Below are 26,069 nucleotides of genomic sequence, written 5' to 3' on the forward strand. Positions count from 1 at the left end.
AGTAAAACTACAGAACAGAAATGGTCCCATTTCTAACATTAAGAAGTAAATACCCCCTTCCATTCACAGGTAGACAGAGGGCTGAACATATCCTATAGGTGATTCCAGGTGTGATAGAAAGTCTTAATATTCAGGATAAAATAATAAAAAAAAAAAACCAAAACCAAACAGTAACTAGTCTCAGCTTATTCCCTGTAGTAGAGGTTTTTGTGCACTGAATACCACACATTTCTTCTACGTTCATGACACTGATTGTCATCTGCCTGTGATAATGTAAAACATCAGAATTCAGTGATACAGTGAAAGGTAGGATAGCACACAGCAATAAACTTTGGCAAGGTTACCTGAGCATTCCAATTACAGCAACTAACCGTAGATCTAGACCACACCGAAGTTAGTATGTAGATTCAAAGAGAAAAGGAAGAAAATCAAAGAAGTAGCAAGAACAAAGACACCATTAGAACCTGGAAAGTCTTCTGAGAAACACACTTGAAGAACAGAAAGAACTGTCAATGCAAATGATTATTTTGTAATAATAATTAAGTAAAATGAATCTGTCAACATAACGTAAAAGCTTGTTAATTGACATAAAAGGGTGTCAGCTTTTAATTTTCTGCTGGGATGGCTCGTGCAGTTTTCTGTTGGGGGCTTTTTTGGATACTTTTTTTTTTTTAAATGGAAAAGAACTTGATATTCTCAAAAACATGCATGTTGGTACTTGTGGCTATGAAATCACATTGCTCTTTCAGAAAGCCAAGTTGATGTTCCTACAAGGAATTTGGCCTAGACAATGCAAGTTTGTTCATGTAAGAGTAAAGGGATGAGGTCTTTATGGCATATTGGAGTATGGTCCTTGGAATAAGATCCTCATTTACTAAATAAATTACTGTATAGTACTGTATAATGGTGTTCACATTATAACTGACAATTAGCACCATTAAAGGGAACGCTCATAAACAACCAAAGCTCACATCAAATTAACACAGCCATGATTAAAATCACTCTTCTGATTTCTGCTCTTCACAGAAATAATCAGCATTTTGCATAAAAATTAGTATGAAGCAGCTAAAAAAGAATTACAAAAAATAAAACCACGGTTCTGCTGGGATGGTGGGACTGCACTCCACCAGCACAGCACAGCAGTGCCACGTCAGCTCCTCGGCTGCTGTGAAATGTTAAGTGTTGGGTTTCCCTCGGAGCAGGGAGCTCGCACGGACCTCGTGCAGCCAGGGCTGGTAACCAGTGCGGTGACACGGGAGATTAAAGTGCTGCAATTACTCCTCTTGGCTCTAATGAGGGGAACCTGGGTTCTCTCCTGGCCTGAGGGAAGCTCATCTTCTTTATTTTAACTTTGTCACTTAGCCACTTAAATGGTTTTCTAGCCTTTGCATGTTCATTTATTCTGCTGCGGCTTCAGAATGAAAAAGAAAAACCTGAATAATTATAGCAGAGAAGAACAATAACAAAATACAAAGGAGTCAGCAAGTCATTAAAATTTAGAGAATGCAACATTAAAAACTTTTCTTAACTTGAAAAAAAAAAAAAAAGGAGTGAGACTTTTTCTAAACTGGCATGGAGCCCACGTCCTCATTAGGATTCACACTCCACTCACACAGCAATACACTAATGGTATCACTTTAATCTTCAGCATCACAGCACTAGTTCCTGGCCTCAACCAGATGTTGATGCTAAAATGGCAAGAAAGAGGGGAAAAAGAAACTTCTTGCCAGCACTGAGCAGGGCTGGCATCAATCTGGATCCTAGCTGCAGGTGGAAGTTTGAAGCACAGGGACACGAATGCTACTTCAGAGACAGCTAGGGTTGTAATGGCTTCATAAGGTTCAAGTATCACTAAGGAAAATCTAATCAATAAATAAGCAATCAAGACCTCTAATGAAAGAATACCATTACATATACCATGGTTTAAAAAGGAATCACAATATGCTACATACGCATAAAAGTACTGCAAGATAATACGCCTTTGATCCAACATGCCTTTAAAGCAGGAAACACAAGGATGTTCTCATATATCTTACCAACTAATTTAACATATAAATCACAAAAAAATATGATCCAGATGGGCTTCAATGAAGGAAACCAATTAACGTAGACAGCCTTACCATCTGACACATTAGCTGCAATAATAAAAACCAAACAACATGGTCAAACAATAATGCTCTGTATTATATCTGACATTTCTAATTAGTTTCTGCATCCTCTTCAAGAAGAAAGACTACCAGCAAGCACTTTGTTTTCCAGAGGAAAAAACTTCTAAACTTAATGCGCGCAGAGCTCAGTCTATGGATGAAGTTGATCTATCTGTGTTCCCTTGGGATGTGCTTTGGAACTAATGGGTTTTGCATAGTCCACATCTGGTTGCACAATTAGACATAGAAAATGTTTCCTTTCAGCTGCATCATCACTGTAACTGTTGCAGACATGGAATGCCAATACCTGCATGCTACTTTAAAGCTTTACCTATGCCCATGGGCTCAGAATAAACAGAATGATTTGGGCTTTGATTTCTGTAGGATAGAATTTTGGTTTATCCTTTCTACAGTCTTCCTAGAAACGTCACTTCTCAAATGAAGCACAGTATTTTTGGCACAGACCTCCCAGCATCAGGCAATTAGGATTGCATCAGACAGTTGCAAGCTTCACTACAATTAGCATTACAAATTAAAAGCTTCACCATGTATACATGTACAGTTACTGTTTGAGAGGTGTAATGCCAACTCTGAGAACTGGTTTTGTATGCATTGGCAACAAAGACTCAGTTTCATCACCTTAGACCTACTGGATCCTTCAAAATCCACCCAGGGAAATCCTTTTCAGCACATGATTGCAATTTAGAATTCTTGTGTAGGAGGTAAATAGGATCACAACTGGGAAAGTCTTGGTTTGGAAATTTGTTCTTCCTTTGCAAAAAAGCAAAGGAATGGCTGTGGGAATTCTGCTGATGTCATCATACCAAGGAAGACCAGAGGACAGAGGACCATGTCATTGCAACAAACACAAATCTCTTGGAAAACTATATTTTCCTTATTAGGATTAACACTAAACCTATCTGATACAGCAATTTATTTTGCACAGCATTCATAAACAAGTGACGTAACTTCTCAAAGGAAGTCAAGGTAGTTTCCTTTGTTTTTCACCCTCAATTTTAAAGCAGAAAAAATTAGAATTCTGACTAACTGAAAAGAAAATTAAGAATACTTAAGCCATAGGAAAATTATTTCTTAGGAATTTGCTTATTTCCAAAGTAATCCATTTATCAAGCCAGCATCAAATAGCCTTGGCATCATAAGAAAGGGTTTGTGAATTCTGACACAAACAAGAAGGTCCAGGCTTCTTCACTACCTCCACTCTTGAAATTTCAGAAGAGGAGTTGACTGGCTCTGTAGACTTTCTGAGTGCACCTTCCTGAGGTTTACAAGAACCAGTATTGCCAACTGAGACAGATCGGGCAGCATGACAATGATTGGCCCTTTGCTCCATGTTCTCGGGGTAGCCTCGTCTGAGAAATCACAGCTACATCAAGGAGATGATGTTTGAAAAGCTCAATAAAAAGAAGCTATCTCTGTCTCCCAGAAAGTCAACATACAGGTACACAACTGGGAGACAAAAAAATGGCTTCTAATTCTTGTGTGATGGGGCAGTTTGAGCAGGTAGGTGAAAACTAGAGGTTCTGGTCATGCACCAGAGTCTATTACAACCTCCCTTTGAGCTCTAGAAGCCCCTTTCCACCTCCTGAAATATGTGATTGGCTAAAGCCACGTGATGAATTCTAGCATGCTGGGGGCTGAATCAAGTTCTTGCCAGACCCAGCTCCCAAGATGAGCATTTCTGCCCACACGTGAGCTTTCTGGGCACGCACATTCTGAAACGCCACTCTCAGAAAGTGCGTATCTGCTTACTGACAGGCAAAGGTGACACCAGATAACATCTGCTTTACCTCACCATGCAAAACCTTGACTACTGAGTCAAAAGTATCAACAGGCTCTGTTGACACAGAAAACACTGCACTGACAACAGAGCCACCTGGGACTATCGGTCTCAAGCCAAGACCCAACCGCATCAGGTTCCCCAGCAGCCCATGGCCTGGGACTCTCTGGGACATCTGAAGGCCTGTCCCTGCAGCCAGCTGCAGACAGTCACCTGGCCCCGTGCTCCCAACACGGTGGCGTTCCCAGGGCACAGTGCCCGCAGCAGTTCCTCGCTCCCGCCATGGCACAGTGCCCTGCTGGGATCGCTGGGCGGCCGTCGGGCTGGGGCTGGCACGGGCCCAGCTGGCTCCAGCACAGCCAGAGCAAACACAGAGCTGCTTGCACAGATCTATGTAGAGATCCTGTTAGTGCAAGGCAAGGGGTGGCACCTGAATCCAGGTAGAGAGAGTGCCATGAGTTTGTGCAAGGAAGTAATTCCAATGACAAGCATCGGTCTCGGCACGATGGCTCCCAAACCGCCGCTATTTGTTTGTAAGCATCGTGGGAAAGGAAAGGTTTGGAGGACAATGAGGTCACTTTGAGGATATTTGTAAGGAGATCCTCCCACACATGGAAAGCTTATGCGAGAAACGAGAAAAGTGGCTGTTTGCAACTTAACCCATGGGACACGAGAGCTGGCAATGTCTGCAAAGCAGAGCTCGGAGCTGACACTGCAAAAGCACATGAGAGATGATAGATAGAGTGCTCCGAGGGCCGGAAGGGGCTGCAAAGTGATATGTTCACTGAAAGAAGCATCGCCCTATTTCACTGTCGCCTCAAACTACAGCAACACGTTCTGATTTTGTTTTCTCTGAGAACAGAAGCGCACGTCTTTCCACTCACCTCAACGGGGAACCTCTTGCCGTTGATGCTGTGCTCAGAGCCAGCTGATCCGTTGCTCTGACCCCAGTGAAACTCCACTTTCTCTGCCTTGAATCTTCCTGGTAATCCGGCACCACTGACAAAATAATCGTCCTTCAGCAGGATAGCAACTGCACACAGAACAATGAGGGGAAAACTCTTAGCACAGTTTTTCTGAAGCATTTATGGTTTTTGCTCATTATATCAGAATACTTTTTCTAATGCAAGCAAAATGTCGGGTCATCATTTTCTGCTTTACAGAGATTGGCTCAAAAAAAAAAGTCTACAACTAATGCTGGCTAATTATGGAAGTGATTATGAAGTTAGGTAGACCACAGAAAATCCTGAAGCCTGTATTTCTCAAGGACTTTTTGCCCTCCTTATTGGACTTTGATTAAAATTTAAATGGCAAACTCCATCAAAACCTGTTTAATGTGGTTCCAGGAAGTAATGGCTGACCATGGTCCCTGCCCTTATAAACCACAGAAGGTCTGCAGATCACAAGTTAGGAAAAGAACAGGTCCTCTGTTCTTGGATTTCCTTTATTTTGTTGGTGGGGACCTCTGTGCCCCGTCCCACCTCTACTGCTGGACAAGGCGGGTGCTTTTCTTACCCTCCCTGTCCCCCTCCATAAAATGGGGAGAGTGACAATAACATTTTTGAGACTCACTCATGAGACATCCTCCATGAGAACTTGGTTTTATTACAGTAACTCTGACATTATTATTACGTGATTCAATAAGGGTCAAAAGGATCCTCTTTGTATTTGCTTTTCACTCCAAAAAGCCTTTGTATTTTATGTAACAATAAAAGCTGTAGGTCCAAACAGAGGGCAAAATCGTACGGTGGGAGCTGGTACATGTTACAGGAGAGGTCTGTAGTCCAACCAAGAACTGACTCCAGCTTTCAAAAAGTTCCTGTCCACTACTCTCACTACAGGATCACCTGTCTTTTCAGCATCTCTTATTTTTAATACACACAATTCCTAAAAATTCCTCCCTACAAAATCCTTTCTTCTCATCCCTCACAAACTGTTGCTTAAAAACAGAACTAAAGTTAGAATTTTGTTTCTGTAAAAGCCACTGCAGACTACTGCTTGCTGTGTCTAGAATCCTGTGTTTAAAGATCTGGGGTTGGTTTAGGGATTTTTTTTTTTAATGGAAACAGCAAAACCCACAGAGGTTTCTCTGTGTTCTCAAGCCAATTGTGTCATTGAAATGGAAACATTAATATAAATCAAATTTTATTATGTAAGACAGAGGAATTTATTTCTGCTGGAAAACAACAACAACAACAAAAAAAGCTACTTGTGAAATAGAAGTTACTCCTCTATTGGTGACTCAGTGCAGGCTCTGCTGCAGGCCAGGCTTTTTGCCCTCCCATGAGGAGAGACAGTGACATTTTTCCACACAGCTCAACTTTAAACTGTTTATGTCAAAACTATGTAAATATTAAATTGAATGAGATGTTCAGATGCATCTAAATTGCGCCAGTGAAATCACCTGACTATTTTCTTCCATCATTTCTGCTTCTTTTGACAATTCCTTTGCATCCAAGTGTTTTTGTGGGAAAGCATGTGATGCAGTCCTGGCTATGGGGTAGTGCCTGTGTCAGCCACGGTACTACTGGTAGTCACTCTCTTCTTATACCAATTCTGTGAAATGTAAGTGACTGAAAGCACCACTGCTCTCTACCTTCCTTAAAAAATTCTCAATGGGCTCAGCAGTACTTTAATAGTGAAAATCTCATTCAATTATACATTCCATAGATAAAATTGTAGGAGATGCGGAATACGGGAAAGCAGATTCGCATGCATCTGTTAACAACCTCTGTGGAGATTCAGTTGCATCTAATAAATATTTGATAGTTTCTAAATAATTTATGGCTCTGTCAGGGGTCATTTTACTTGTTTTAGATGAATAATTAAAAGGATAATTAGGAGGATGTACAATCTGAAATGTTCATCTAATTGTTCATTTTACAGTATTTCTTACACTGCTGAGCTGTACAACATGTGTTCCCATCACCTTCCCAGCTTAGCAGCATCCTCTTACTGCCAGTAAGAGTGACCTCTAGTACTCAGGACTGGAATAAAAAAGAATCACCTTACTGGGCTTTGGGAGCCACTACTTTTATCCAAGAATTTCTACAGAGTGGAAGGAATCAACCCCCAAAGCCCACTAATTTAAAATACTGCATAACCGAGATTACAAAAGCAAAGGAAGTAGTTTGCAGCCACCAGGACCAGAATTGTGTGATGTCATTTGCTGGTTCAGGGATGGAGTTGGAGGACCATGACTCCTATGAGAGCAGGAATAAACCTGGACTCAAAGCAGCCATTCCCCTGCTCATCAGAGCAGCTCTGATGGTCAAGACCAGCCAGAGTGATGCACATCACATAGGGAAAGTACTTTAAAAAATCTCAAACATCTCTGGTAGCCAGTTTCTTTAAGCAGAAGAAGTTCTTAGAAGTTCTCAATGACCTAAAAGGGGCAAAGTGGCAATATGTGTGTAATGCTGGCAGAGGTACTGCTCCCATGGGTGCTCTCCCACGGGGCAGGTTGGGTTTAAAGAAGCCTTGTCAACCTCAGGTCTGGCTGACACTAGCTGACACTTAATTATAACGTGACCCAAATGAAAGCAACTAACGCAAACATAACCACGAAATGTGTGCATACTTTCCAAGTGATCTTTATCACTAAATACCATGGCCAGATACTATAGTGATGAAATCAAACACACATTAGCGCCTTTGCCAATGTAATTGTACACAAAAGCATTTCTAGTTGAGACAGGGGCTTAACAAATCCATTTCCATTTTCTGAATGAAACACTGTTTTCCATATATTGTCTGCCCTTTACCTGATACAGGGCGGGGGGGGAGGGGACACAGAAGAAAGCAGAACAAATTTAAACATCAATAACCTCTTTACCTTTTAACATTTCAGAGCATAAAAATAACTCATTGTTCTATTCTAAAAAAAAAAAAGACTAGGTCCTATAGCAATAACAATAACCTAAGTAACACATTTCCTGCCAGTTAACGAGCGTTAAGGTTAAGGGCCTTTGGCTTTGCCTGGGACCCCTGTCTCTTTTAACCAGTCATTAATTGCAGAGAAATGCCCTCTACATCCATCACCATTGCTTAAACAGTTATTCAGTTTACTGTCTCTGCCAGTCTGCAATACGAAGGTCTCATGTGGCCATCTGCTCCAAGACTCTGCTGCCAAAATGTGTCACAATTTATGGCACAGCCTGCCTCTATCTTCTACTCACAAGCCAAAACATCCTACTTGGTTTGCTGCTTTACCACTTACCCCCTTAAAAACTAACCCCAGGCAACTTTCTTCAAAAGGTCAGAAAACCAAGAAAAGGAATGGGACTTGATAAAACAAGGGAGGAGTCAGGAGCTCAGCAGAAGAAACAGGGGCTGACAGCAAGGCAAAAAGAGTCTTCACATTACCAGGAAAAGGCCGTAAGTTACCAAGAAAAGTGACAGTTACTGTTGCTCTGAGAAGCAATAACTTGTCAGCAAAAATCCATACCCCAATGGGTGAGGAAATCAAATATAGCAGCAGTGCTAAAATCACCCAGCAGAGAAGACTGAAGGTTCAGCTTTCATTGCCAACTGTGTGGAGACTGGAAAATCTGCTGGAACGTTTCAGTTCAACAGAACAAGGTTCTGGCTTGTATCAGCAATAGTGTGGCCAGCAGGACCAGGGCAGTGACTGTCCCCTTGTACTCGGTGCTGGTGAGGTCACACCTCAAATCCTGTGTTCACTTTTGGGCCCCTCAGTGCAAGAAGGACATAGAGGTGCTGGAGTGTGTCCAGAGAAGGGCAACAAAGCTGCTGAAGGGTCTGGAGCACAGTTTGATGAGGAGAGGCTGAGGGAGCTGAAGGTCTTTAGCCTGCAGAAAAGGAGGCTCAGAAAGGACTTTATTGCCCCCTACAACTACCTGAAAGGAGGTCTTAGCCAGGTGAGGGTCAGTCTCTTCTCCCAGGTAACAAGCAATAGGACAAGAGGAAATGACCTCAAGTTGGGCCAGGGGAGGTTTAGATTACATATCAGGAAAAATTTCTTCATCAATATGGTTGTCAAGTCCTGGAACAGGCTGCCCAGGGAAGCAGTGGATTCACCATCCCTGCAGGTATTTAAAGGATTGGTAGATGTGGCACTTGGGACATTGTTTAGTGGTGGGCTTGGCAGTGCTGGGTTAACAACAGGACTCAATGATTTCAGAGGTCTTTCCCAACCTAAATGACTCTGTGATTCTAACATGGTTTCCCACTATATGTGCAGCAATGTTATTATTACATGTACAGTATAGCATTAGCACCTTTCTTTGAAGAATAGAACCATCACTTTTTCATGGTATTTCTAATTACATTTATTGCTGATTACCACAAACAGCCTCTGTGATCATAAGGGCAGGGTTCATACCAAGAATAGATTAATTAAGCACCAAATTTCCATAGCATCCAACCTTGCCTGAACCTCATGTTGCTACAAAGGGCAAAAAAGTCAGGATTTCAAAGCACACAGGAGCATTTCTTAGTAAAGCTGGAAAAAAAACCCCTCAGTAATGCATCAAAACCCCCAGCTATGCCTGGTGGTGGTTTATGTTAACTGGATTTGCTTTGCAGTAAAAGAAAACAGGATCACAGCCTGCCACTCCATTTCATCTGAGGGGCAATAACTCTCAGCTTCTGCTAAGATCCTGAACCACTGGAGCTGGATCTGAAGCACTTGCTGGACTCCAGGTCGTGGCTCAGATCCAAAATCCCCTGGAAGCCATGGGTGTACTCAGGGTCATGCTGCAAACTGCCTGAGCAGGTACACGCCCTGGATTTTGCTAGCAGACCTCTGGCTATGGACACAGTACAGAAAAGCATTATAGAGATGCATGTCAGATGTTAATAAAGATAAAAATATACTTCCAATAAATAAAATTGAATTAATTAGTGGTTTAATCCAATTCCCTAAAAATATTTGACCTTGTCAAATGAAGAGGGTGGCCTTATAATTTCTGCTTTTTACATTTTTAGAATTAAAGAGTAATCAAATGCATGTGGCTTTGCATATAAATCAACCTTGACCTTTCGGTGAACTGTTTTGGTAAAAATAAGCAGTACTCATGCCTGTTCTTTTTTCTCTAAAAGGCAGAACAGACAGAGCAGAAAAGAATTCAGTTCAGTGAAGAATACTGTGCTATAATCATATCAGAAACACATTAATAAGCCTCCTCTACTCTGAGCAGTTATTGCTCTTTCTTCTCTAAAATCTTCCAATTTCTAAGACTTCCCCTTTTCTTCCTCCCAAGCCCTGCATTTCAGCATTCTTTTGGATTAGATGTTACAGCCTCCCAAAGCTGATAATTCAAGGTTACACCTTGAAACTCTTATACCGCCTTTTATTCTGAGGAACAACTGACTACCAAGAGAATTAGTTTATACTGAGAACAAAAAAAAGCAATAAAAAAACACCTTAAAAAAAGCCCCCTTAAAATCAATCTGCAGAACTAGTTCTGCACAGAATGCAGAGGCAGAGGTAGGTGGCTCCTACTGGAAAATTATATTAAAAAAAAAAAAGAGAGCCACAAAACCCAAACAACAGAACGATGAAAAAGGAGGAGGGTGGAACATGGCTTGAATTTTTAATTGACTGCAGGCAGGCTATGGAGACAAGTAGAAGAGAACATACCCGTTTTCCCTGTGTTTTTCATCCAAGTCTTGTTCGAAGACTCATTGTCAAAACCATCAAGCTGCAGTTCTTGATACTCATCTCCAACGTGGGCCAGATGGTCTACGATGTCTATGGGAGACTGGTGAGACCCTCCACACTTCTCGCTGGAAGCAACCCAGTGCTCGGGACCATAGGTACCTGTTAAAAAATACCAATGCCAATTAACATTCCAGTGGCTCAACAGTGCTGGGTAACTCTTAAGTGAGAGGATGAAGCACGTAAACTCCCCAGGTAACTCCACCACAGTTACGCGTCTCTCGTGTGAAAGAGGTTAAGACGTGTAAACTTATGAGGAGATTGAAATCCATTGGCTTTGTGCCGTGCTCCAACTTTGCCTCTGGCACTAATGAACAACGGCCTTTTTTAAAAATTACTATTCTATAAAACTATCTGCAGTTCCCAAGCTCCTCTTGTGCAAGTGTTATCAATTAGCATGGTGCTACAGGAACTCCCCTAAAGCTTCAGCCCTAATATATTACTCTATAGTTTACCTTTTCACAATGGACAAATAATGTAGGCGCTATCCATTAACTTGTGTTTGTGCAATGCTCCACTTAAATAATATGATCTTTATGAATGATTGCATTTCTTTTAGAGGTTTTGAAGCCAGAAAAGATAAAAAGAAAGAATTAAACTAAATGTAGATTAGTAAATTTAAAGAAAACAACAAAGGAAAAAAATTACTCTGGATGGAGGAACTAAAGAAGACTTCCTGTCAGGAAGACACTTTCTTTTGCTGCTATTCTTACATGAGTTTTCTGGTTTCGATGAACAGTCAATTAAAATAATACGGAAAAAAAAAGGTTTGAGGCAAAGACCTTGTCATCCACACCACATACCAGCTCCAGATGCACTACAATACTCAGCAGCACACTTAGGAGAATCTCCTACAAATTTCAAATTTTTCTTATGACCTTCCTCCCCAACTTTAAATTGTATTAACAGAGACTAAGAGATTATCTTCCCATGAGCGCAAACAGCGTTTTAAGCTCCTGAAATAACAGCACAGAGTTCTTGTAAAGCACTTGTTCCTCACAGTTCTTAAAGTGCTTTCCAGCTGGAAATTGATGGCTGAGAAGGGAAACAATATGCCGAAGCTCAACTACCAAAACCAAGTTGAACCCTGCTCTCCTGAGACCCCTGATGTCACACCTGTATTGAACCTCTGAACTACACAGTCAGCAGGTCTGTTCGATAGGCAGACAGCAGTAAATGATGCATCAATGTGCATTTATTAGCCTTGCATTCTGAGAAGCACATGTAAATTCAATTAGTGCCATCCAAACCCAGCAGTTGTGAAGGCCAGTTTCTCTGGACCCTGGGTTTTAATCTGTCTGGTTGCAAAATGCAATCATGAGCGAATGCAGGACACTTAATCAATAGCGAGATTTTGTGCTGTACTCATCACACACAAATGCTGTCTGGTCCCCAAGTGACAACAAGAAAGTGTTTTACTTTCAAGTACAATTAGTCAAAACTGCAACATCCTTTAAAAATCATTTACATCATCTGCCCAGGTTAAAAACCAGTTTCATTTATCTCGTGGTTCAACTTGTATTGTCAGCAAAAGCCACTTCCAGTTAATTTCCCAATGTACCACAACCAAGGAGAAAAGAATTATTAAAAACCTTATGTGGGGGAAACCAAAAGCATTCTGCTGAAATACTGGTATTTTTCCCAAATCAAGATGCTCTTAGTAATTGGTTTACAGTGAATTAATTGGAAATTCAGATTTACTTTTCATATAACCTTGCATCTTACCCTATGAAATTTGGGAATTTGCTTTAAAATGTTTAGCACTACACATAATCAAACCTGCCAGCTCTTGTGTTTTGGCTTTGTTATAAAAAACGGGGTGAGCTTTTCAAAAGCACTCTGCTCACAGAGGCTATCTCAGTGGTTTCAGCTGTGCATTCAAAAGGAGCTGCAAACTCAGATTTTTCTTTTTAAAGTATTCTGTGTCAATGGGGACTTTTTTTTTTTTGAGTCAGTAGATTTATTTTAACAGGAACTGTAGGGCTCCTTCTGTGCATCTTGCCATAATTTTTCATTTACTTATTTATTTTAAGTATAGCCAGCTCTCAACCTATTTGCAGTGACAACTTCCTTGTCAAAATGAATAAAATAAGCCATAAGGGTAAACAAACAAACCACCATGCTGAATTAAAACCTCAAGTGACTTAGATACCTGGACTGACTTTTGCTGAAATATAGTTTCTCACAGACCTTTGAAGGCTTATATAGCTTTGTGTCATTTTAAAAAAACATTGTCTGCTTTTTTTTAATTAACTTGACTTACTTGAATTTATTTCATAGCAATAAATCTCTTCCTATAAATACAGTAGCTTCACTTGCTTATAAATCTATAATTTACCAAAGAGAAGTCTAGCAGTATCTGCTTTCTTCACGTGACAGTATTAGTTTCTGTGCATAAAATGTTTCCAAACTGGTGCTGAATTATTAAAGAAAAAAAATCTAATGCAATTAAATGCTCTCAGCAATTCAAAACCCCAACTTAGTGCTGGTGCTGTGACTCCAAGTCCTGACATCCCAAATTACGGTCAGAAGGCTAAGCTCCAACTTAGAGGTTCAAGGCCTGCTAGTTAAAATCAGCACAGGACCTTATAAACGAAAAGGTTTGCCATTAATTTCTTTCAGAAGTTTTTGATATGTAAATTAGTACATGCAATATGACCTACACCATTATGGCAGCAAATCTAGACAGAAATAGAGGCCACGACCCCAACATCTCCATTCCCAGCAGCGCAGAATTGGGGCCAACCCAGCTTTAACAATGAGCACAAAAAGGCAAAGGTAGGACAGGGAGGAGACAAGAAAACTTCTGAGTTTTAAACCAAACTAAATTATATCCCCTACCCAGAAAAAAAAAGCTCAACAACCTATAAAATGTAATCAAGAACAGTGCAGTGGGATTCACTTTTTCCTTGGTAGTCATCAGAAGGTTCAGGCCTAACTGCCTGCTCCTTTTCATGGACATTCAAGTGCAGTTTTAATTGAAACTGATCTTCCACTACAGACTTCAAATTAATTCTTCTTCCAAGTGTCTCATGCTCCAGACATCCTTGCTTTGCAAAAAACCCCTATATCATTAGAGGAGGAAATAGAACACTTTTTCCAAGCTTGCAGATATTGATTACCTATTCCTTCCATCAAAGCACAATTGCCATTCTGCACTGTATAAATCTCTTCAGCGTTAGACACTTTATAAAGTACTGAGAATTATATCATTAATCATTTGCAGTTACACCTGTCTTGCTTTATTGAATTCTTTGTTTTTTAGAACTTTAAATAAATGCTTTTAAATAAAAACATGACACTAAATAAAGACTGTTTCACTTAAACCTAGCAAAAAAAAAAAAAAATCCCCTAATTCTGTGTGTGACATTTACCCATCTGAAACAGAGGAACTTGTGAATTATTTGTATTTCATTTTTCCAACAGTAAGCATGGTGGCTTGAACCAAATAAAATTTTGAATGAATTTGAGCTGGCCTTTTAAGTCTGATAAATAATTTGGTTTCCAAAAGCCCAAACAAGGTAAGAGCCCTCACCTGTGTTAATAAATAATACACATTTCCACTGAAGTAGTGGGACAACCTGCAAGCAAACATCAGACAGCCCCGGTCCAGGAGACACCAAGTCCTGGAGCTGGAGTATTTGATGCAGGAGCAGCACAGAAAGAGAATAATAACTGATAACATTTGGCATTTTCAGATATTGAAGTCAGCATCCTGCCTCCAGGAAACCACAGGCTTGGGTCCAACAATGAAGTGCCCACACTGTGGAAGGAGAGATGTATTCATCCCCCAGCTCATGGCAGCAAGAGGAGATGGTGACTGAAGAACTCCTGAGTGATGGGACAGGCCTGGGGGCTGAGGAAAGCAGTAAGGAAAGGGAATTCAGCCTCAGTGATCCCTCCAAGCACTGAAGAGGAGACCACTCTCTCCCAACCCTGCAGGGCATTTTTTCACCCCTCCCACCACGCAGAGTCACAGGACACTTGCTCTGTTCCTGCCTTGGGCTGGTACAAGGACAGAGCATCTCTCCCCACAGCCCCAGTGACTGCAGCCCTGCTGCCCCTGCCCTGTGTGTGCTTGGGGCTCAGGGGGCTGCAGAGTCCATCCATCTCCCGGGTCTGGACACTCCATGAGCACCCTCTGGGTTGCAGCCAGGTGCCTGAGGACGTGACCTTACACCTCAGCTTAAATCAGGGACAAAAGGGCCACTGGCTTCCAAGGCATGAAAGCAGAGCTGGGGTCAGGGACCTCAGCAACACTGTGGTGTCTGACACACAAAGCTTCAAACAACACTTAAGGCCAGAGATATTATCACTCAGCCTTGCCTGAAATTATCTGATGCTTCCTAGATTCTTTTCTCATGCAAAATCTTTCTGTCAATTACTGCAGCACCTTTAATAGTTTTTTAATACACTGTCTGCTCTTTAAATAGAATCCGAGATTACTTTTTTCCTTCTTTTTACTGTACAAAGCAATGAGCAGTCTTCATTAAAGAAAAAACATTAAAATAATGTATTCTGACAAAATCTAATTAAAGCGTGTACAAAAACTTCCACTTTTAAAAAAAAAATAATTATTTTTTCCTCACAATCTTTTGTTTAAAACATCTGTTATTAAAAATACTGGCATTTCCTTGATTTTACATAATTTTCTAATTAATGGATCAGCTACTCTGATACAGACTGGTGTGTAACATATTTGCCTTTACTCAATATCCAGATAGAGATTAACAGACAATTAAACCAGGCAATTTCTGAGTAATGTTTGATCATTCATTTACAAGTTGGGAAAGAGGTAGAAATATCAACACTTGGATTTTTTTAATTTCACTTGTTTTCAATGTTTTCACAAAAATCTGACTTTAAATCCCAGACCTGACACGAAAAAAAGCTAGTTTAGGGGCTTACAGTTTGGAAGTTTTCTATTCTTCATTCTTTTTGTTGGCTTTTGGTTTTGTTTTTTTTTTTTAAATAAGATTATCTCAGACAAATCTTTGTCTCTATTTGATGCCTCTTAAATTCTCATTTTTGAATGAAAACGGTAGTAATGATTGCAAAGCAACCAAAACCCCTCACTTCTGTAATTAAAGCAAATTACCTTGGTCGCTTCATGGGGACATCCTATCCCATCATCTTAATATGGAGAAAATCCATCCATGATTATGTGAGAGACAGATATTTACAAGAGGTATAAGAAAAAGGATGCTGTAAGAAAGGCTTTTATCCCTGATCCCTCTCCAGCTCTACTTTCTTCTCACTGCCCCACAGAAGTTATGCAGACAGAAGTTATCCTCGTGTACAGACATGATCTGTACCAGAGGCAGCATGTCTCTGGTTCATATAAAGCAGCAAAAGCCCTTTTCTCACTGGGTTGGAAGGATGTGAGACCAGCTCACCCAAAACAGGGCAAAAGGCCTGCTAAGCAGTGGCTTGGTATCTGCTTGGATGCCAGTAGTGTTTGCTCAAGTATGTAAGTGATGCCAACCAAGCAAGTTATCTCTCCCACAGCCTGCCTTTCTGCTTAAAGCACAAGAAACAAAAACCAGAAAGAATTCAAGTGCTTAAAAGCCAAATCTCACTTGAAAGCTAACGGGGACACCTCTGACACAGAATTTCTAGAAGTATCTGGCTATTTCAGCTGGGACAGTACTGTGCCATTCAGAATAAGTGAGTATAAAAGAGAAAATTCCAGGTTTGTCTTAGGGCAAAATCCAACCAGTTATTAAGAATGGATGGAAAGAAATAGTATATCCTCTTGAAACAAAAATGTCCCAAGCTTTGCTTGCACAGCTTTAGTTGGGCAGCTTAAATACTTAAAGGACCACAGCAGGTAAGAACCTCTGCAAGTTTTACAGGCTCTGGATAAACAGGAATGTTTTCCTTTGCACAGACTGGCAGCTGTGACCTGCCCAACCATCTCAGCATTTAGCTGAGGAGCACTACAGATCTGAATCTCTGCCTCTGAGTCTCTGTCACACTTGAACTGCTCCATCATGAGCCAAATCTCAAGAAACACCGAAAAGAAATGTCACCACCAGTAAACAAAACTGATTCCTTTTTTTCACACTGAGAAAGAGCAAGGAAGCAGTGCCCTTGCTCAGCTACAAAGCGATGAACTTCAATAGCAGGCTGGATTTTCTAACAGGAAAAGATTGCTTTAAACAAACAAATATCAGTGAAATTCACTATGGAACTGAATGCAATTTAAGATCCTACAGAAATCTCGGTCTCTGGGGCTTCTCTCTTATCTAGGAACAAAAACCCTGAAACTGTTACTTGATGCCATAAGAGCCATCATCACTTTTTGCCATTTAAAAAGGAGCTGTATCAGTAAGTCCAGGAAAGCACTGGAGAAGGTGTTTAAGCCACGTGAGTACTGACAGGAGGCAAGGCACATACTGCAGATCCAGACTGGCTGAAAAATCAGCCTCCCTTTACCCTCTCTTCTCATCTCCAGTCCCCTCCTGGGAATAAGAAATAAAGTGAATCCCATAGGATGAAGCCTAAAGACTGCATTTAGATAGAAGGCCAAAAAGAATGATTTGAATGACAGATCTCTTGCTGAGTGATTTAGCACGAGGCTGCAGAGGTGAAGGCATAAAAATCCCTGAAAGCCTTGATAAAAATCAGTGGCATTTTTCAGGGGTCTTCCCATTGCAGAGAAAGCAACCAGGTTGTTGAATTATTATATTAGGGGGAAAAGTTGCTGAAATTATACTGTCTTGCTCTAAAATGATGGCATACCAAAATCAAAGGGATGGAGAAGGAGAGCCTGTAGTTAAGAGTTCACAGTGTTGTTTTGAACAAAAATTTCCTGCCCTGAGGGAAAAGGGCTTTTCATTTTATTATTCTCTGTCATCACTCTGTTTAACATGAGACACTCGTGCTTGCAGAAAATTCCAATTACAGCTTGAAAAATGAGACTGAATTGCAAGAGCAAGATCCTGAAGAGCTTGCTGAGACCCAAATAGGTCTGAGCATCATCCAGTCTGAGAGGTGCGTGCAAGGCACGGGAGAGCCACAAACACCCAAGGATAGCTTTTTGAGAACTCAAAAAATCTGAAAGAAATTTTCCCCAAGAACAATCTCTGATAAGGGATATCTTAACCAGCAGTTGCTGGAACAAACACAAAACACAGGAAGACGGAACAAAAAGGGTTTGGATTTCGATAACCTCTGAGCAACCACGAGCAGCGGCACCAGAAGCACCGGTGTCACCACACCTACTGAACCACACAGCCATGGGGGGCTGTGGAAGGAAAGCTGATCTTCAGAACTGATTGTGTCAGTGATACTGTCACACTGCCAAAATGTGGCAGATGCAAAGAAAGGCTTTAAATCACGCTGCTAAATATAAACTATCCTATAATGTCTGCAGCTTTTAAACCGAAAGACAGAGTGATATGTGTGCTCTCCTTAAATGTTCATATCCACAGATGCTACAGTTATTGCTGGATTCTTTAACTAGACTTCCTCACCTTCAATTACCTTTGGCAAAGTTTTTAATGCATATTTTCAAAACCTTTGTATTTCCTTACGGTTATACATTAATATCTGTATTACACAGTCACGGACACAGTGTTTTTTAATATATATCCCCACATGCACGTCTACAAACTTTCTGCATCATAATTTTGTTCCTCAAAAAAGTATGAAGCTGCCATGAATCTTGTATGAAGTTCCCACTGTACCTGTCAACCTGCCAGAGGCACAAGTGTGTAATAAATATCCAACATCAGGAAACACCAGGACCTTAAGACTAATGTTACAGGAAGCTCAAAATAAAATGGAGTAAGTGTAATTACTAAAACAAGCTTTTCCCATAAACATTTCAAGTTTTAGCATTTGTGAGCTGAATAATTTACCACCACACAAAAGTGAAAATGGTACTAAGTTTAGCTGTGCTGGCAAGAAAGTTTGGGTGTCTCACACAATAAACTCTTGATAGACTTGCCTAATGACCTGTTGAGTTTTATAACTAGTCTTTCAAAACTATTTATATTGAGCACAGAGCACAACAATATCAATGAAATTATCATGCAGAACTCACTGAGTGGGAGGATAAATTGTGGTATTGAAGGTGCCTGCTGGTGGCAAGTGATTGAGGTAATGTATATCTACATCCTCTGTTTTTTATAATTTTCTACATTTTTAATAAATGTATCTGACATCTCACACCATTCATTTTATAACTGTCAGAGGCCTTTTTAAAACTGCTCACCCTGAGCTGCATATAATAAACGAGGTGATAACTTGCAATATAAGGAAAAAACAGGAGATTAATTTATATGAAGGCACTGTAAATTAACTTCCTTCTATTCCTATACTAGGTTAAGTAAAGCCCCATGAAGGCTACAGACAGACATAAAAATAGATTTTTTCCTAAATGTAATTTTAAAAAGTATAAATCCTAATGGAAATTACAGAATGAAGATGTATTATGAATCAATGCAGTAGCTCAGTGACAGCACTTTGTGTTAGTGGGAGGAAGGCATATATTCCAGTAATGGGTGCCTCGGACAGGGCACGAGTGTCTTGGACAGGTCATGTCCAGGACAACTTCCTCTGTGGAAGGGTCTCTCTCTTTCACTATCCTTTTTTCCTTTATAGGCAATAGCTGCATAATGATGGACCTTGACAGCAGGAATACTTCTACTGCTGTAGTGCCCTATTACAGCAGAAGGAAGAAGGGCTCCATTCTTCCCTGTACAGAGCAGCAAACAGCTCCTGCCTCAAAAAGCTTACAGCCTAACAATGTAAGACAAGCAACCCAACTTGAAGCATCTCAAATCTGAACAGATGCAGCCCCCTGGGCTAACCCTCCCTTCTCTGTAACACCATGCTTCATGCTCTCTTCTCCAAAGCCATCTTCCAGAGATGGCACTAACACATCAGAAAGGTGATCAACCTCCCCATAAGACAGAAAATAAATGCCAATTCTTCCAGAGAGCAAAGACAAAAGAAGAAATTAGCCCAGTGTTTCACGGAATTAAGCATATGAAAAAGCACAGGCTCATGTAACACTGATGCAAACCATGGGTCCACCTGGGCTACACCAAAGAGAAAGCACAGCATGAATAAAGCTCTGAGCAAATAAAACTGAACAAACAAGAGGAAGAAATTAGACAGGAAACTTTCCCACCCAAGAGTTGTTGGATGCAGATGGAGGTTTGGGGGGCTTCAAGGAGACTTTGTTGACAGAAGAGGAAGGAATAGGATCTGAATTTGGCTTGGTGCTAATTACAACATCCCTTGCCAACACCCAAAGCAGGCAAAAGCAAGGGGGACAAGTAGGCAGCTTGCTGCATTGTGCCTGTGACCTTAACCCCACACTGCAGCTGATAGTCCCCACAGGGCAACAGCCTGGGAGCATCTGAGCTGAAACCCTGGGAGAGAGACCTCAGGCTGCAGGAGGACTGAGGCAAAAAGAAAACCTGCAAGAAAAGGCATGATGGGCTCAGGAACCCTTTTATGGTTTTAAACCAGAGATCATGGGTGGTTTGAGGGCTTGACTGGGACCCTGCTGAAGCATCAAAGCTCCTGTGCTGCTGAGCCTGCCCAGCGGCTCAGAGATGAACACTGAACGACAGTGACAGTAATAAGGCATGACATTTACGTCAGGAAATCTCAAATTCCCATCTTGCTTCTCTGTCTCCTTCCTACCACCAGGAGCTACACGCTCCATTTCACTCCCTTCTCTATAAAGGGAGAAGTTCAACTGTCTCATCAGAGTACCTGCAAGGACTGCTCGAAACTTGGGGAGCGCCATAGAGATAAAAAGCCGTGCAAGACTCAACTGTCCCATTAGAGACCCTGTTCCCAGGCTGGCTGCAAATGCATTTAAAAACCCCCACAATTCCAATTATTTCTCAAAGCACCACAGACTTGAATCCTACTACTTCTCACATGTACCCTTAATAGCCTTGATCTCACCAAAGAAACTGCTAACGTAAATGATGCCTCACTGTAACTTAATTACCTCCAATTTGGGTGGGTACGGAACAGAAAGTACCTTTTCTTGATTCCCATCTGTTCCTCATAACTAACCAAAGAAGCCTTCCCCAGAGCTCTGTCTCTGAAAGACAGCATGAAAAAAAAAAAAAGGAGGAGGAAAGACAGGAAAAAATTGTATATTTTTATTGAATTTTTGCAGGATGCAAGTTAATAAAACACCTACAGAGAGCACAGAGCAATATAGAAAGGGAATAAAGGGAGGGAGGGCTGATATCAATAAAGCCTATCCAGAGGCACTGGTAGAGTGAAAGTACTCATGATTTCAGAAGAAACTTGCTACAAAAATGATTTTCACTTGTTGCTTTGGCTCAGGTTTAACACTTACAAAAACCAGAAGTGTCCTAAGCAGAGAGTGGATTGAAAAATAAAACCAGGAAGATAAAAATATCTGTTGCTGAAACATGTCACCTTCAGCTTTTCAAAACCCCTTGTTGATCCTAAGCTGACCAGAGACAGCCACCAGACTAGGACCCTACCATTTAATCATATCACAGACAACACTGCAGTCCTCAAAAATCACTTATCACACCTTGACAAACATTGGTTTTGCCATGATATTGCCTTTTTAGATGAAAATCAACTTTAACCAAACTAAGCTCTTAATAGCATCCCTGTTCCAAGAGCCTTCTCAATCCAGCTGTCCCTTTCAGTAATATGCACCAGCAAAAAAGCTCCTGGGAGACTTTCTGGGAGATTGCCAGCTTTTACTTAACGACACATCGTGAACCCTGGCCTCAACTTCCATTAACATTCAGTCTATGTTTCTACCATTAATTCGAGAGGAATGAATAAGAAGACAATAAGCAGCGATTGTGTCCAGCCTGAGGTACTCCATCAGAAGGCACTGCTTCTGTAGCTGACAGAGAACATTTACAACCAGTTTTCTCATTTTTGCTCTGTATCTGTCATTTCCAGTATGTTATGCTAAACAGCTTAAACTGTTCAGAACCATCTTTAGTTTTCCAATTAGGAAAGTCCAGAGTTAGGAAAAACCAAACAAACCCACCAAAAAAACCCCAAACAAAGCCAAAAACCAAACAAACCAAAGTCACGGACAGTACCTAATGTTCCTAAGGTGAATCTTATTCCATTGTACCCATTCTGTCAAGGTAGTAGCCTGTCAGTGCTGGAGGAGGGCACTGGCAGCAGCCCCTTTTAGTCCCACAGCCTTGCCCAGTCAGGACAGGCAGAGCCCCTTTCCACCTGCCAGCACTACCCTGTGGCAGGGAACCTGCACACAAACACCTGAGCAGCTGCTGTGGGGAAAAGGGAAAACCAGCTGCTGCAGAGAGCTGGCAGCAAAGTACTGCTGTGATGGATGGAGCCGGGGTGAGCGCTGCAGGAGATTCACTCCCACGGTACCCGTGGTGCATATTCAAACACAGAGTTAAACAAAAAAAAAAACCTAACAAACCAAAACCAAAAAAAACCCCAGCTGGGATAAATGTCCTTTCCTCCAGCACTGCACAAACATTTCGTTTAGGGATGATCACCCCACGCTGCAGCTTGCAGGCTTTAGGATGCAGCTGTTACTGGGATGAATTTTCCCCAGGGCAATGCCCCTTCACCTCACTGCCTGCAGCTCACACAGCCGCCCACTGCCTCCCATGGGAGCATCTTCCCGAACTGCCACCACGGATGCTCCAGGGCAAGGCAGGTGCTGTCACACTGCACTCCCCCCACTCCTCCCTGCTCGGTGTGAAGAAGGCAGCAGCCAGCCCTGAACACACTTCTCTCTGCTGTTTAGTCACAGCAGCGTTTGGGCAGCCCACAGTGACAGATACCATAAAATGGAATCTGAAGTGTATCATTTAACTGTGAAATCTGTAAGATATTGGATTTATATGGTGTCTGCAGAGCACATTAGAAGATCATCATCATCATCGTGTCTTTTCAAGACAGCCATAATTATTCAGGCTGTTATTCTATCTCACAGGTGCTTTTGAAAAACTATTCAATATTAGCAAACCCTCAGTAAAATCAATGTTTTGGTTGAGGGACTAATCTTCCTATCAGTACACAGCCATACCTGGGCTTATCTACATTACCAATTCCCTGCTGATTGAGCGGATTCATTAACAACACAATCTCTGGTGACTGAAATGAAGTCTCATTCTTCGTATCACCGGTGCCTTGCTGTTTGCTTTTCCTTCACAGTATGCACACAAGTAATTAACTTACTATGCTCCGCTAGCTCCTGACACATTACTTGGCATAGAAAAATTCACCAGCAGGTAGTTAAGCATGCAAAATATTTTCAGTCAAATGAACTTCATAACAAAGCTCTACTTCAGAAAAATGCATCTCTTTCTGATACAATGCTAACTGCCCATACCAACAGGAGGTGTCAAAAAATATGTAATTTTAACCACTTTTTCTCAATGTATAGGAATTTTCTTCAGAGGGAAAAACTGGCAAGCAGTAGATGTTCACTGAAAGGATAAGCACGGAGATCAACCTGAGTGGCCCTTGTGAAAGTCTGACGTAACAAGGACAGACACAGGATCCATATGGTATAGAGGAAAATGGGGAAAAAAACAAAGTGAAGAGGAGATTCGCTTCAATGCAGCATTGCTGAGATTACTGGTGTCTGAAAGTAGAGAATAACAGTGCATTTTGACTTTTACATCAAATTCAAAAAAAACCCAAGTAATTTGCTGTTTAAAGCATAGAGTGCTTTTATGCCTGGAGTTCAATGACAGTGAAAACTCCCTAAATAAAAACATGGAATTTATTGTATGCCCCACCTAAAGACTCCACCCAGGAACATGACTTAAAATATTCAAGTCATCTCAGCAATGTCAAGAAATAAAACTAAAGTTACTGCTGTTCTTATCTGTCCATAGGATGAAAGGTTAAGGTACAAAGAGATGGTGAGTTAGCACAGAAGCAGTGAGGGGATACTGGGCTGAGCCCACTGAAGTGACAAGACTGGCACTGACTTTGATAGCACTAGGACTTTTCCCTGAGAATATAAAGATATCAGAGCCTTGTGGGGGGTTCCTCTGATCTGACCATACCCTAACCTATGACTTTAATCCCCATAATATTTTTCCAGTACCAAAGATCAGGTAGCATATGATCCTCACACCACATTGGTGTAGTCTGGCTGTAGTGCCATACAAAACACTTGCTCTACAGTGTCCTGGTCCTTCCTTTAAACCAAATGTAGCAGAAATTCCAAAATATGTGTAAAAACACTTAAACAAGAGCAGGAACTTGGTTGGATAAAGACCCATTCACAGTATTATTCATCCTAACTTTGACCTTTCATGACAAATTCTTGTTCAGAAATCCCGTGATTGTGTTGACCTAAAATGCTGGAAATTGTGACCTTGGTGTTTTGTTCTACATAAGGAAAAATCCTTCTGAAGTCCTGGAAAATGAAACTGTTCTTTTGCTCAGTTTTGTCCATAAGACATTTGTTTCTTTCCCCTTCACGTGCCACAAGGCACGTACCTTTGCCAAATTCAGACTGTTGTTTCAATTCACTCAGTCACAGAAGTTGTTCCTTGTGTTCCATCACAGCCATTTTAGCTTGTGACAAAAGAGATAGATCTGCAGAGGACAGAATTTGCTGTGATTTGTGTATATCATTTGCCTCTAATCTTGCACTGCTTTCAACTCAGCTCATTTAAATATAGCTCCTGTCATACCCATCATTTTCAGTTCACCTGTTATGCAGAACCACACACTCCAACAGAGCAGCCTTCGCTGCACAGTTTGTACAGATTCTCTACTCCAGGTCTGAAATCCTTATTCATTTAAAAACTAGATGTTCCTTAAACAGTATTTCCAGTTGCTTAACCGGCATATTAATGCACGGAATAGAAACCAGATTTTGTTACTTCCGATTTTCATCAAAAATTAACTGTGTCACTTAACCATGGGCATCCTTGATAGTTACTCAGGTCTGTAAACAGTTCACTTAATCAAGGAAACCCTTGTTATATTTCCAGAAGACTGCTGAAACTTGCTCTATCCCAGGGGAAGGCATCTCAGGTTTTGTTTGGTCTTCCACGCTTACAGTATCAGCACAAAGTAACAGGTTTTCATGCCAGAAGAAACAGTTGGATAACACATACTGACCTGACAGGCATGAGTCATTACACTTCATAAAGTCACCTCTCAGAGTCTTAAAAACAGTTTTCACCTTGTTCAGAAAGGTATTGAGTGCAGAAGAAATCAAATCTTGAGTAGCCATTGTGTTGGGGTTTTTTTGTTTTGTTTTTTTAAAGATTATTTCCATGTTTAATTGCTCTCCAACTTTCAGCCTGCAGGTTACTTCTAATGCCAGCTCACCAGGTTTCCAGCTCAGTCTTTATTGGCCTTCCAGTGGCAGATTGCTAGTGATCTTCAGGAGGTAGCATTTTCCCTTGATGGAGGATGCGGGTTTCTCAAGGGACTCATCCAGACATTTGCAGAGTCTTGACCAGTAAATGCAGCAGGGCTGGACAATTTTTCTCCTCAGGGAAGGTCACACACTGCCCAGACCTATTGTTCAGTGAGGAAGTCAGCCAGGCTGGAGATTCAGTGAGAATGCTGAACAGACCCAAAGCAGAGCCCTCCACTGCCCCAGTTAGAGCACGTTCCTTGGATGAGAGATGTGTAAAGGAATACTGTCTTTCCTAAGTCACAGATATCCTCCAAAAGCCAAGATTTCTTCTTTCAGCTGTGATGGAACTTTTCAATGGATTTGCAGCATCCAAAAAGCAGTGGAGGGGGAAACCGGATAAACAGATCCAACCTAAGCACCACATACAAATATTCAGAAAAGTTATTTTTTTCCTTTAAGTCAACCCTTAATAGTTTCACCTACAAAAACCCTGATGCCACTTGGCTCACTGTGGGGACAAGATCAATTCCTACTATGCTAAGCAATGTCATCCCACTGCACTGTAGCACTTGTCTGTATTCCTGTGTTATCTATGATCTTACAGTAAAGCCAGGAGTCTTTTGAGGAACAGACTGACTTTCTGGTTTTATTTTGCTCAAAGTAAAATACAAAATAGATTTCAATACATGACTGGAATTTCTTGCCAGTACACACGTATAGGAATGACTTAGAGTATTCTGAGTATTTTAAAGTAATAGCAGAAGCGTGTTTGAGAACATGGACCAAAATACATAATTAAACACAGCCTTCCTGATTATAGAGTAATTTAATGACTTTATTAAAGCCATAGTTGATGGACTTCAGAGACTGCAATCTTGAGAGACCACAGTCTTGGTCTCATGAGAAGGAATTATGTCCAGCATTTTAAACCAGAAACTTTCCAGGCTCTGTGGTTTCAGAGGAAAATCCGAAAAAAAAAAAAGTCCAGGAGCCAGAAGGCAAACAAGAACCTTACAATTATTATCTTTTTTCAATCTCCCCTGATTTGTTTTGGTCAGTCTCATTACTTTTGAGCAACTGATCCTGGCAGTA

At 41.1% G+C, this 26,069-nt stretch overlaps 1 protein-coding gene across 1 annotated transcript in view; it reads right to left on the reverse strand.

Moving 5' to 3' along the window:
• PTPRG (protein tyrosine phosphatase receptor type G) overlaps positions 1–26,069 on the reverse strand; it is a 399,811-nt gene that overhangs the window by 176,825 nt on the left and 196,917 nt on the right. Inside the window, exons 3-4 of the mRNA XM_064667329.1 lie at positions 10,550–10,729; positions 4,830–4,978 (exon numbers count right to left, since the gene is read on the reverse strand). Coding sequence (XP_064523399.1) covers positions 4,830–4,978; positions 10,550–10,729 — 329 coding nt within the window. The remainder of the gene's footprint in view (positions 1–4,829; positions 4,979–10,549; positions 10,730–26,069) is intronic.

This window comes from Pseudopipra pipra, chromosome 11 (assembly GCF_036250125.1).
Source record: "Pseudopipra pipra isolate bDixPip1 chromosome 11, bDixPip1.hap1, whole genome shotgun sequence".
Classification (NCBI taxonomy): Eukaryota; Metazoa; Chordata; class Aves; order Passeriformes; family Pipridae; genus Pseudopipra; species Pseudopipra pipra.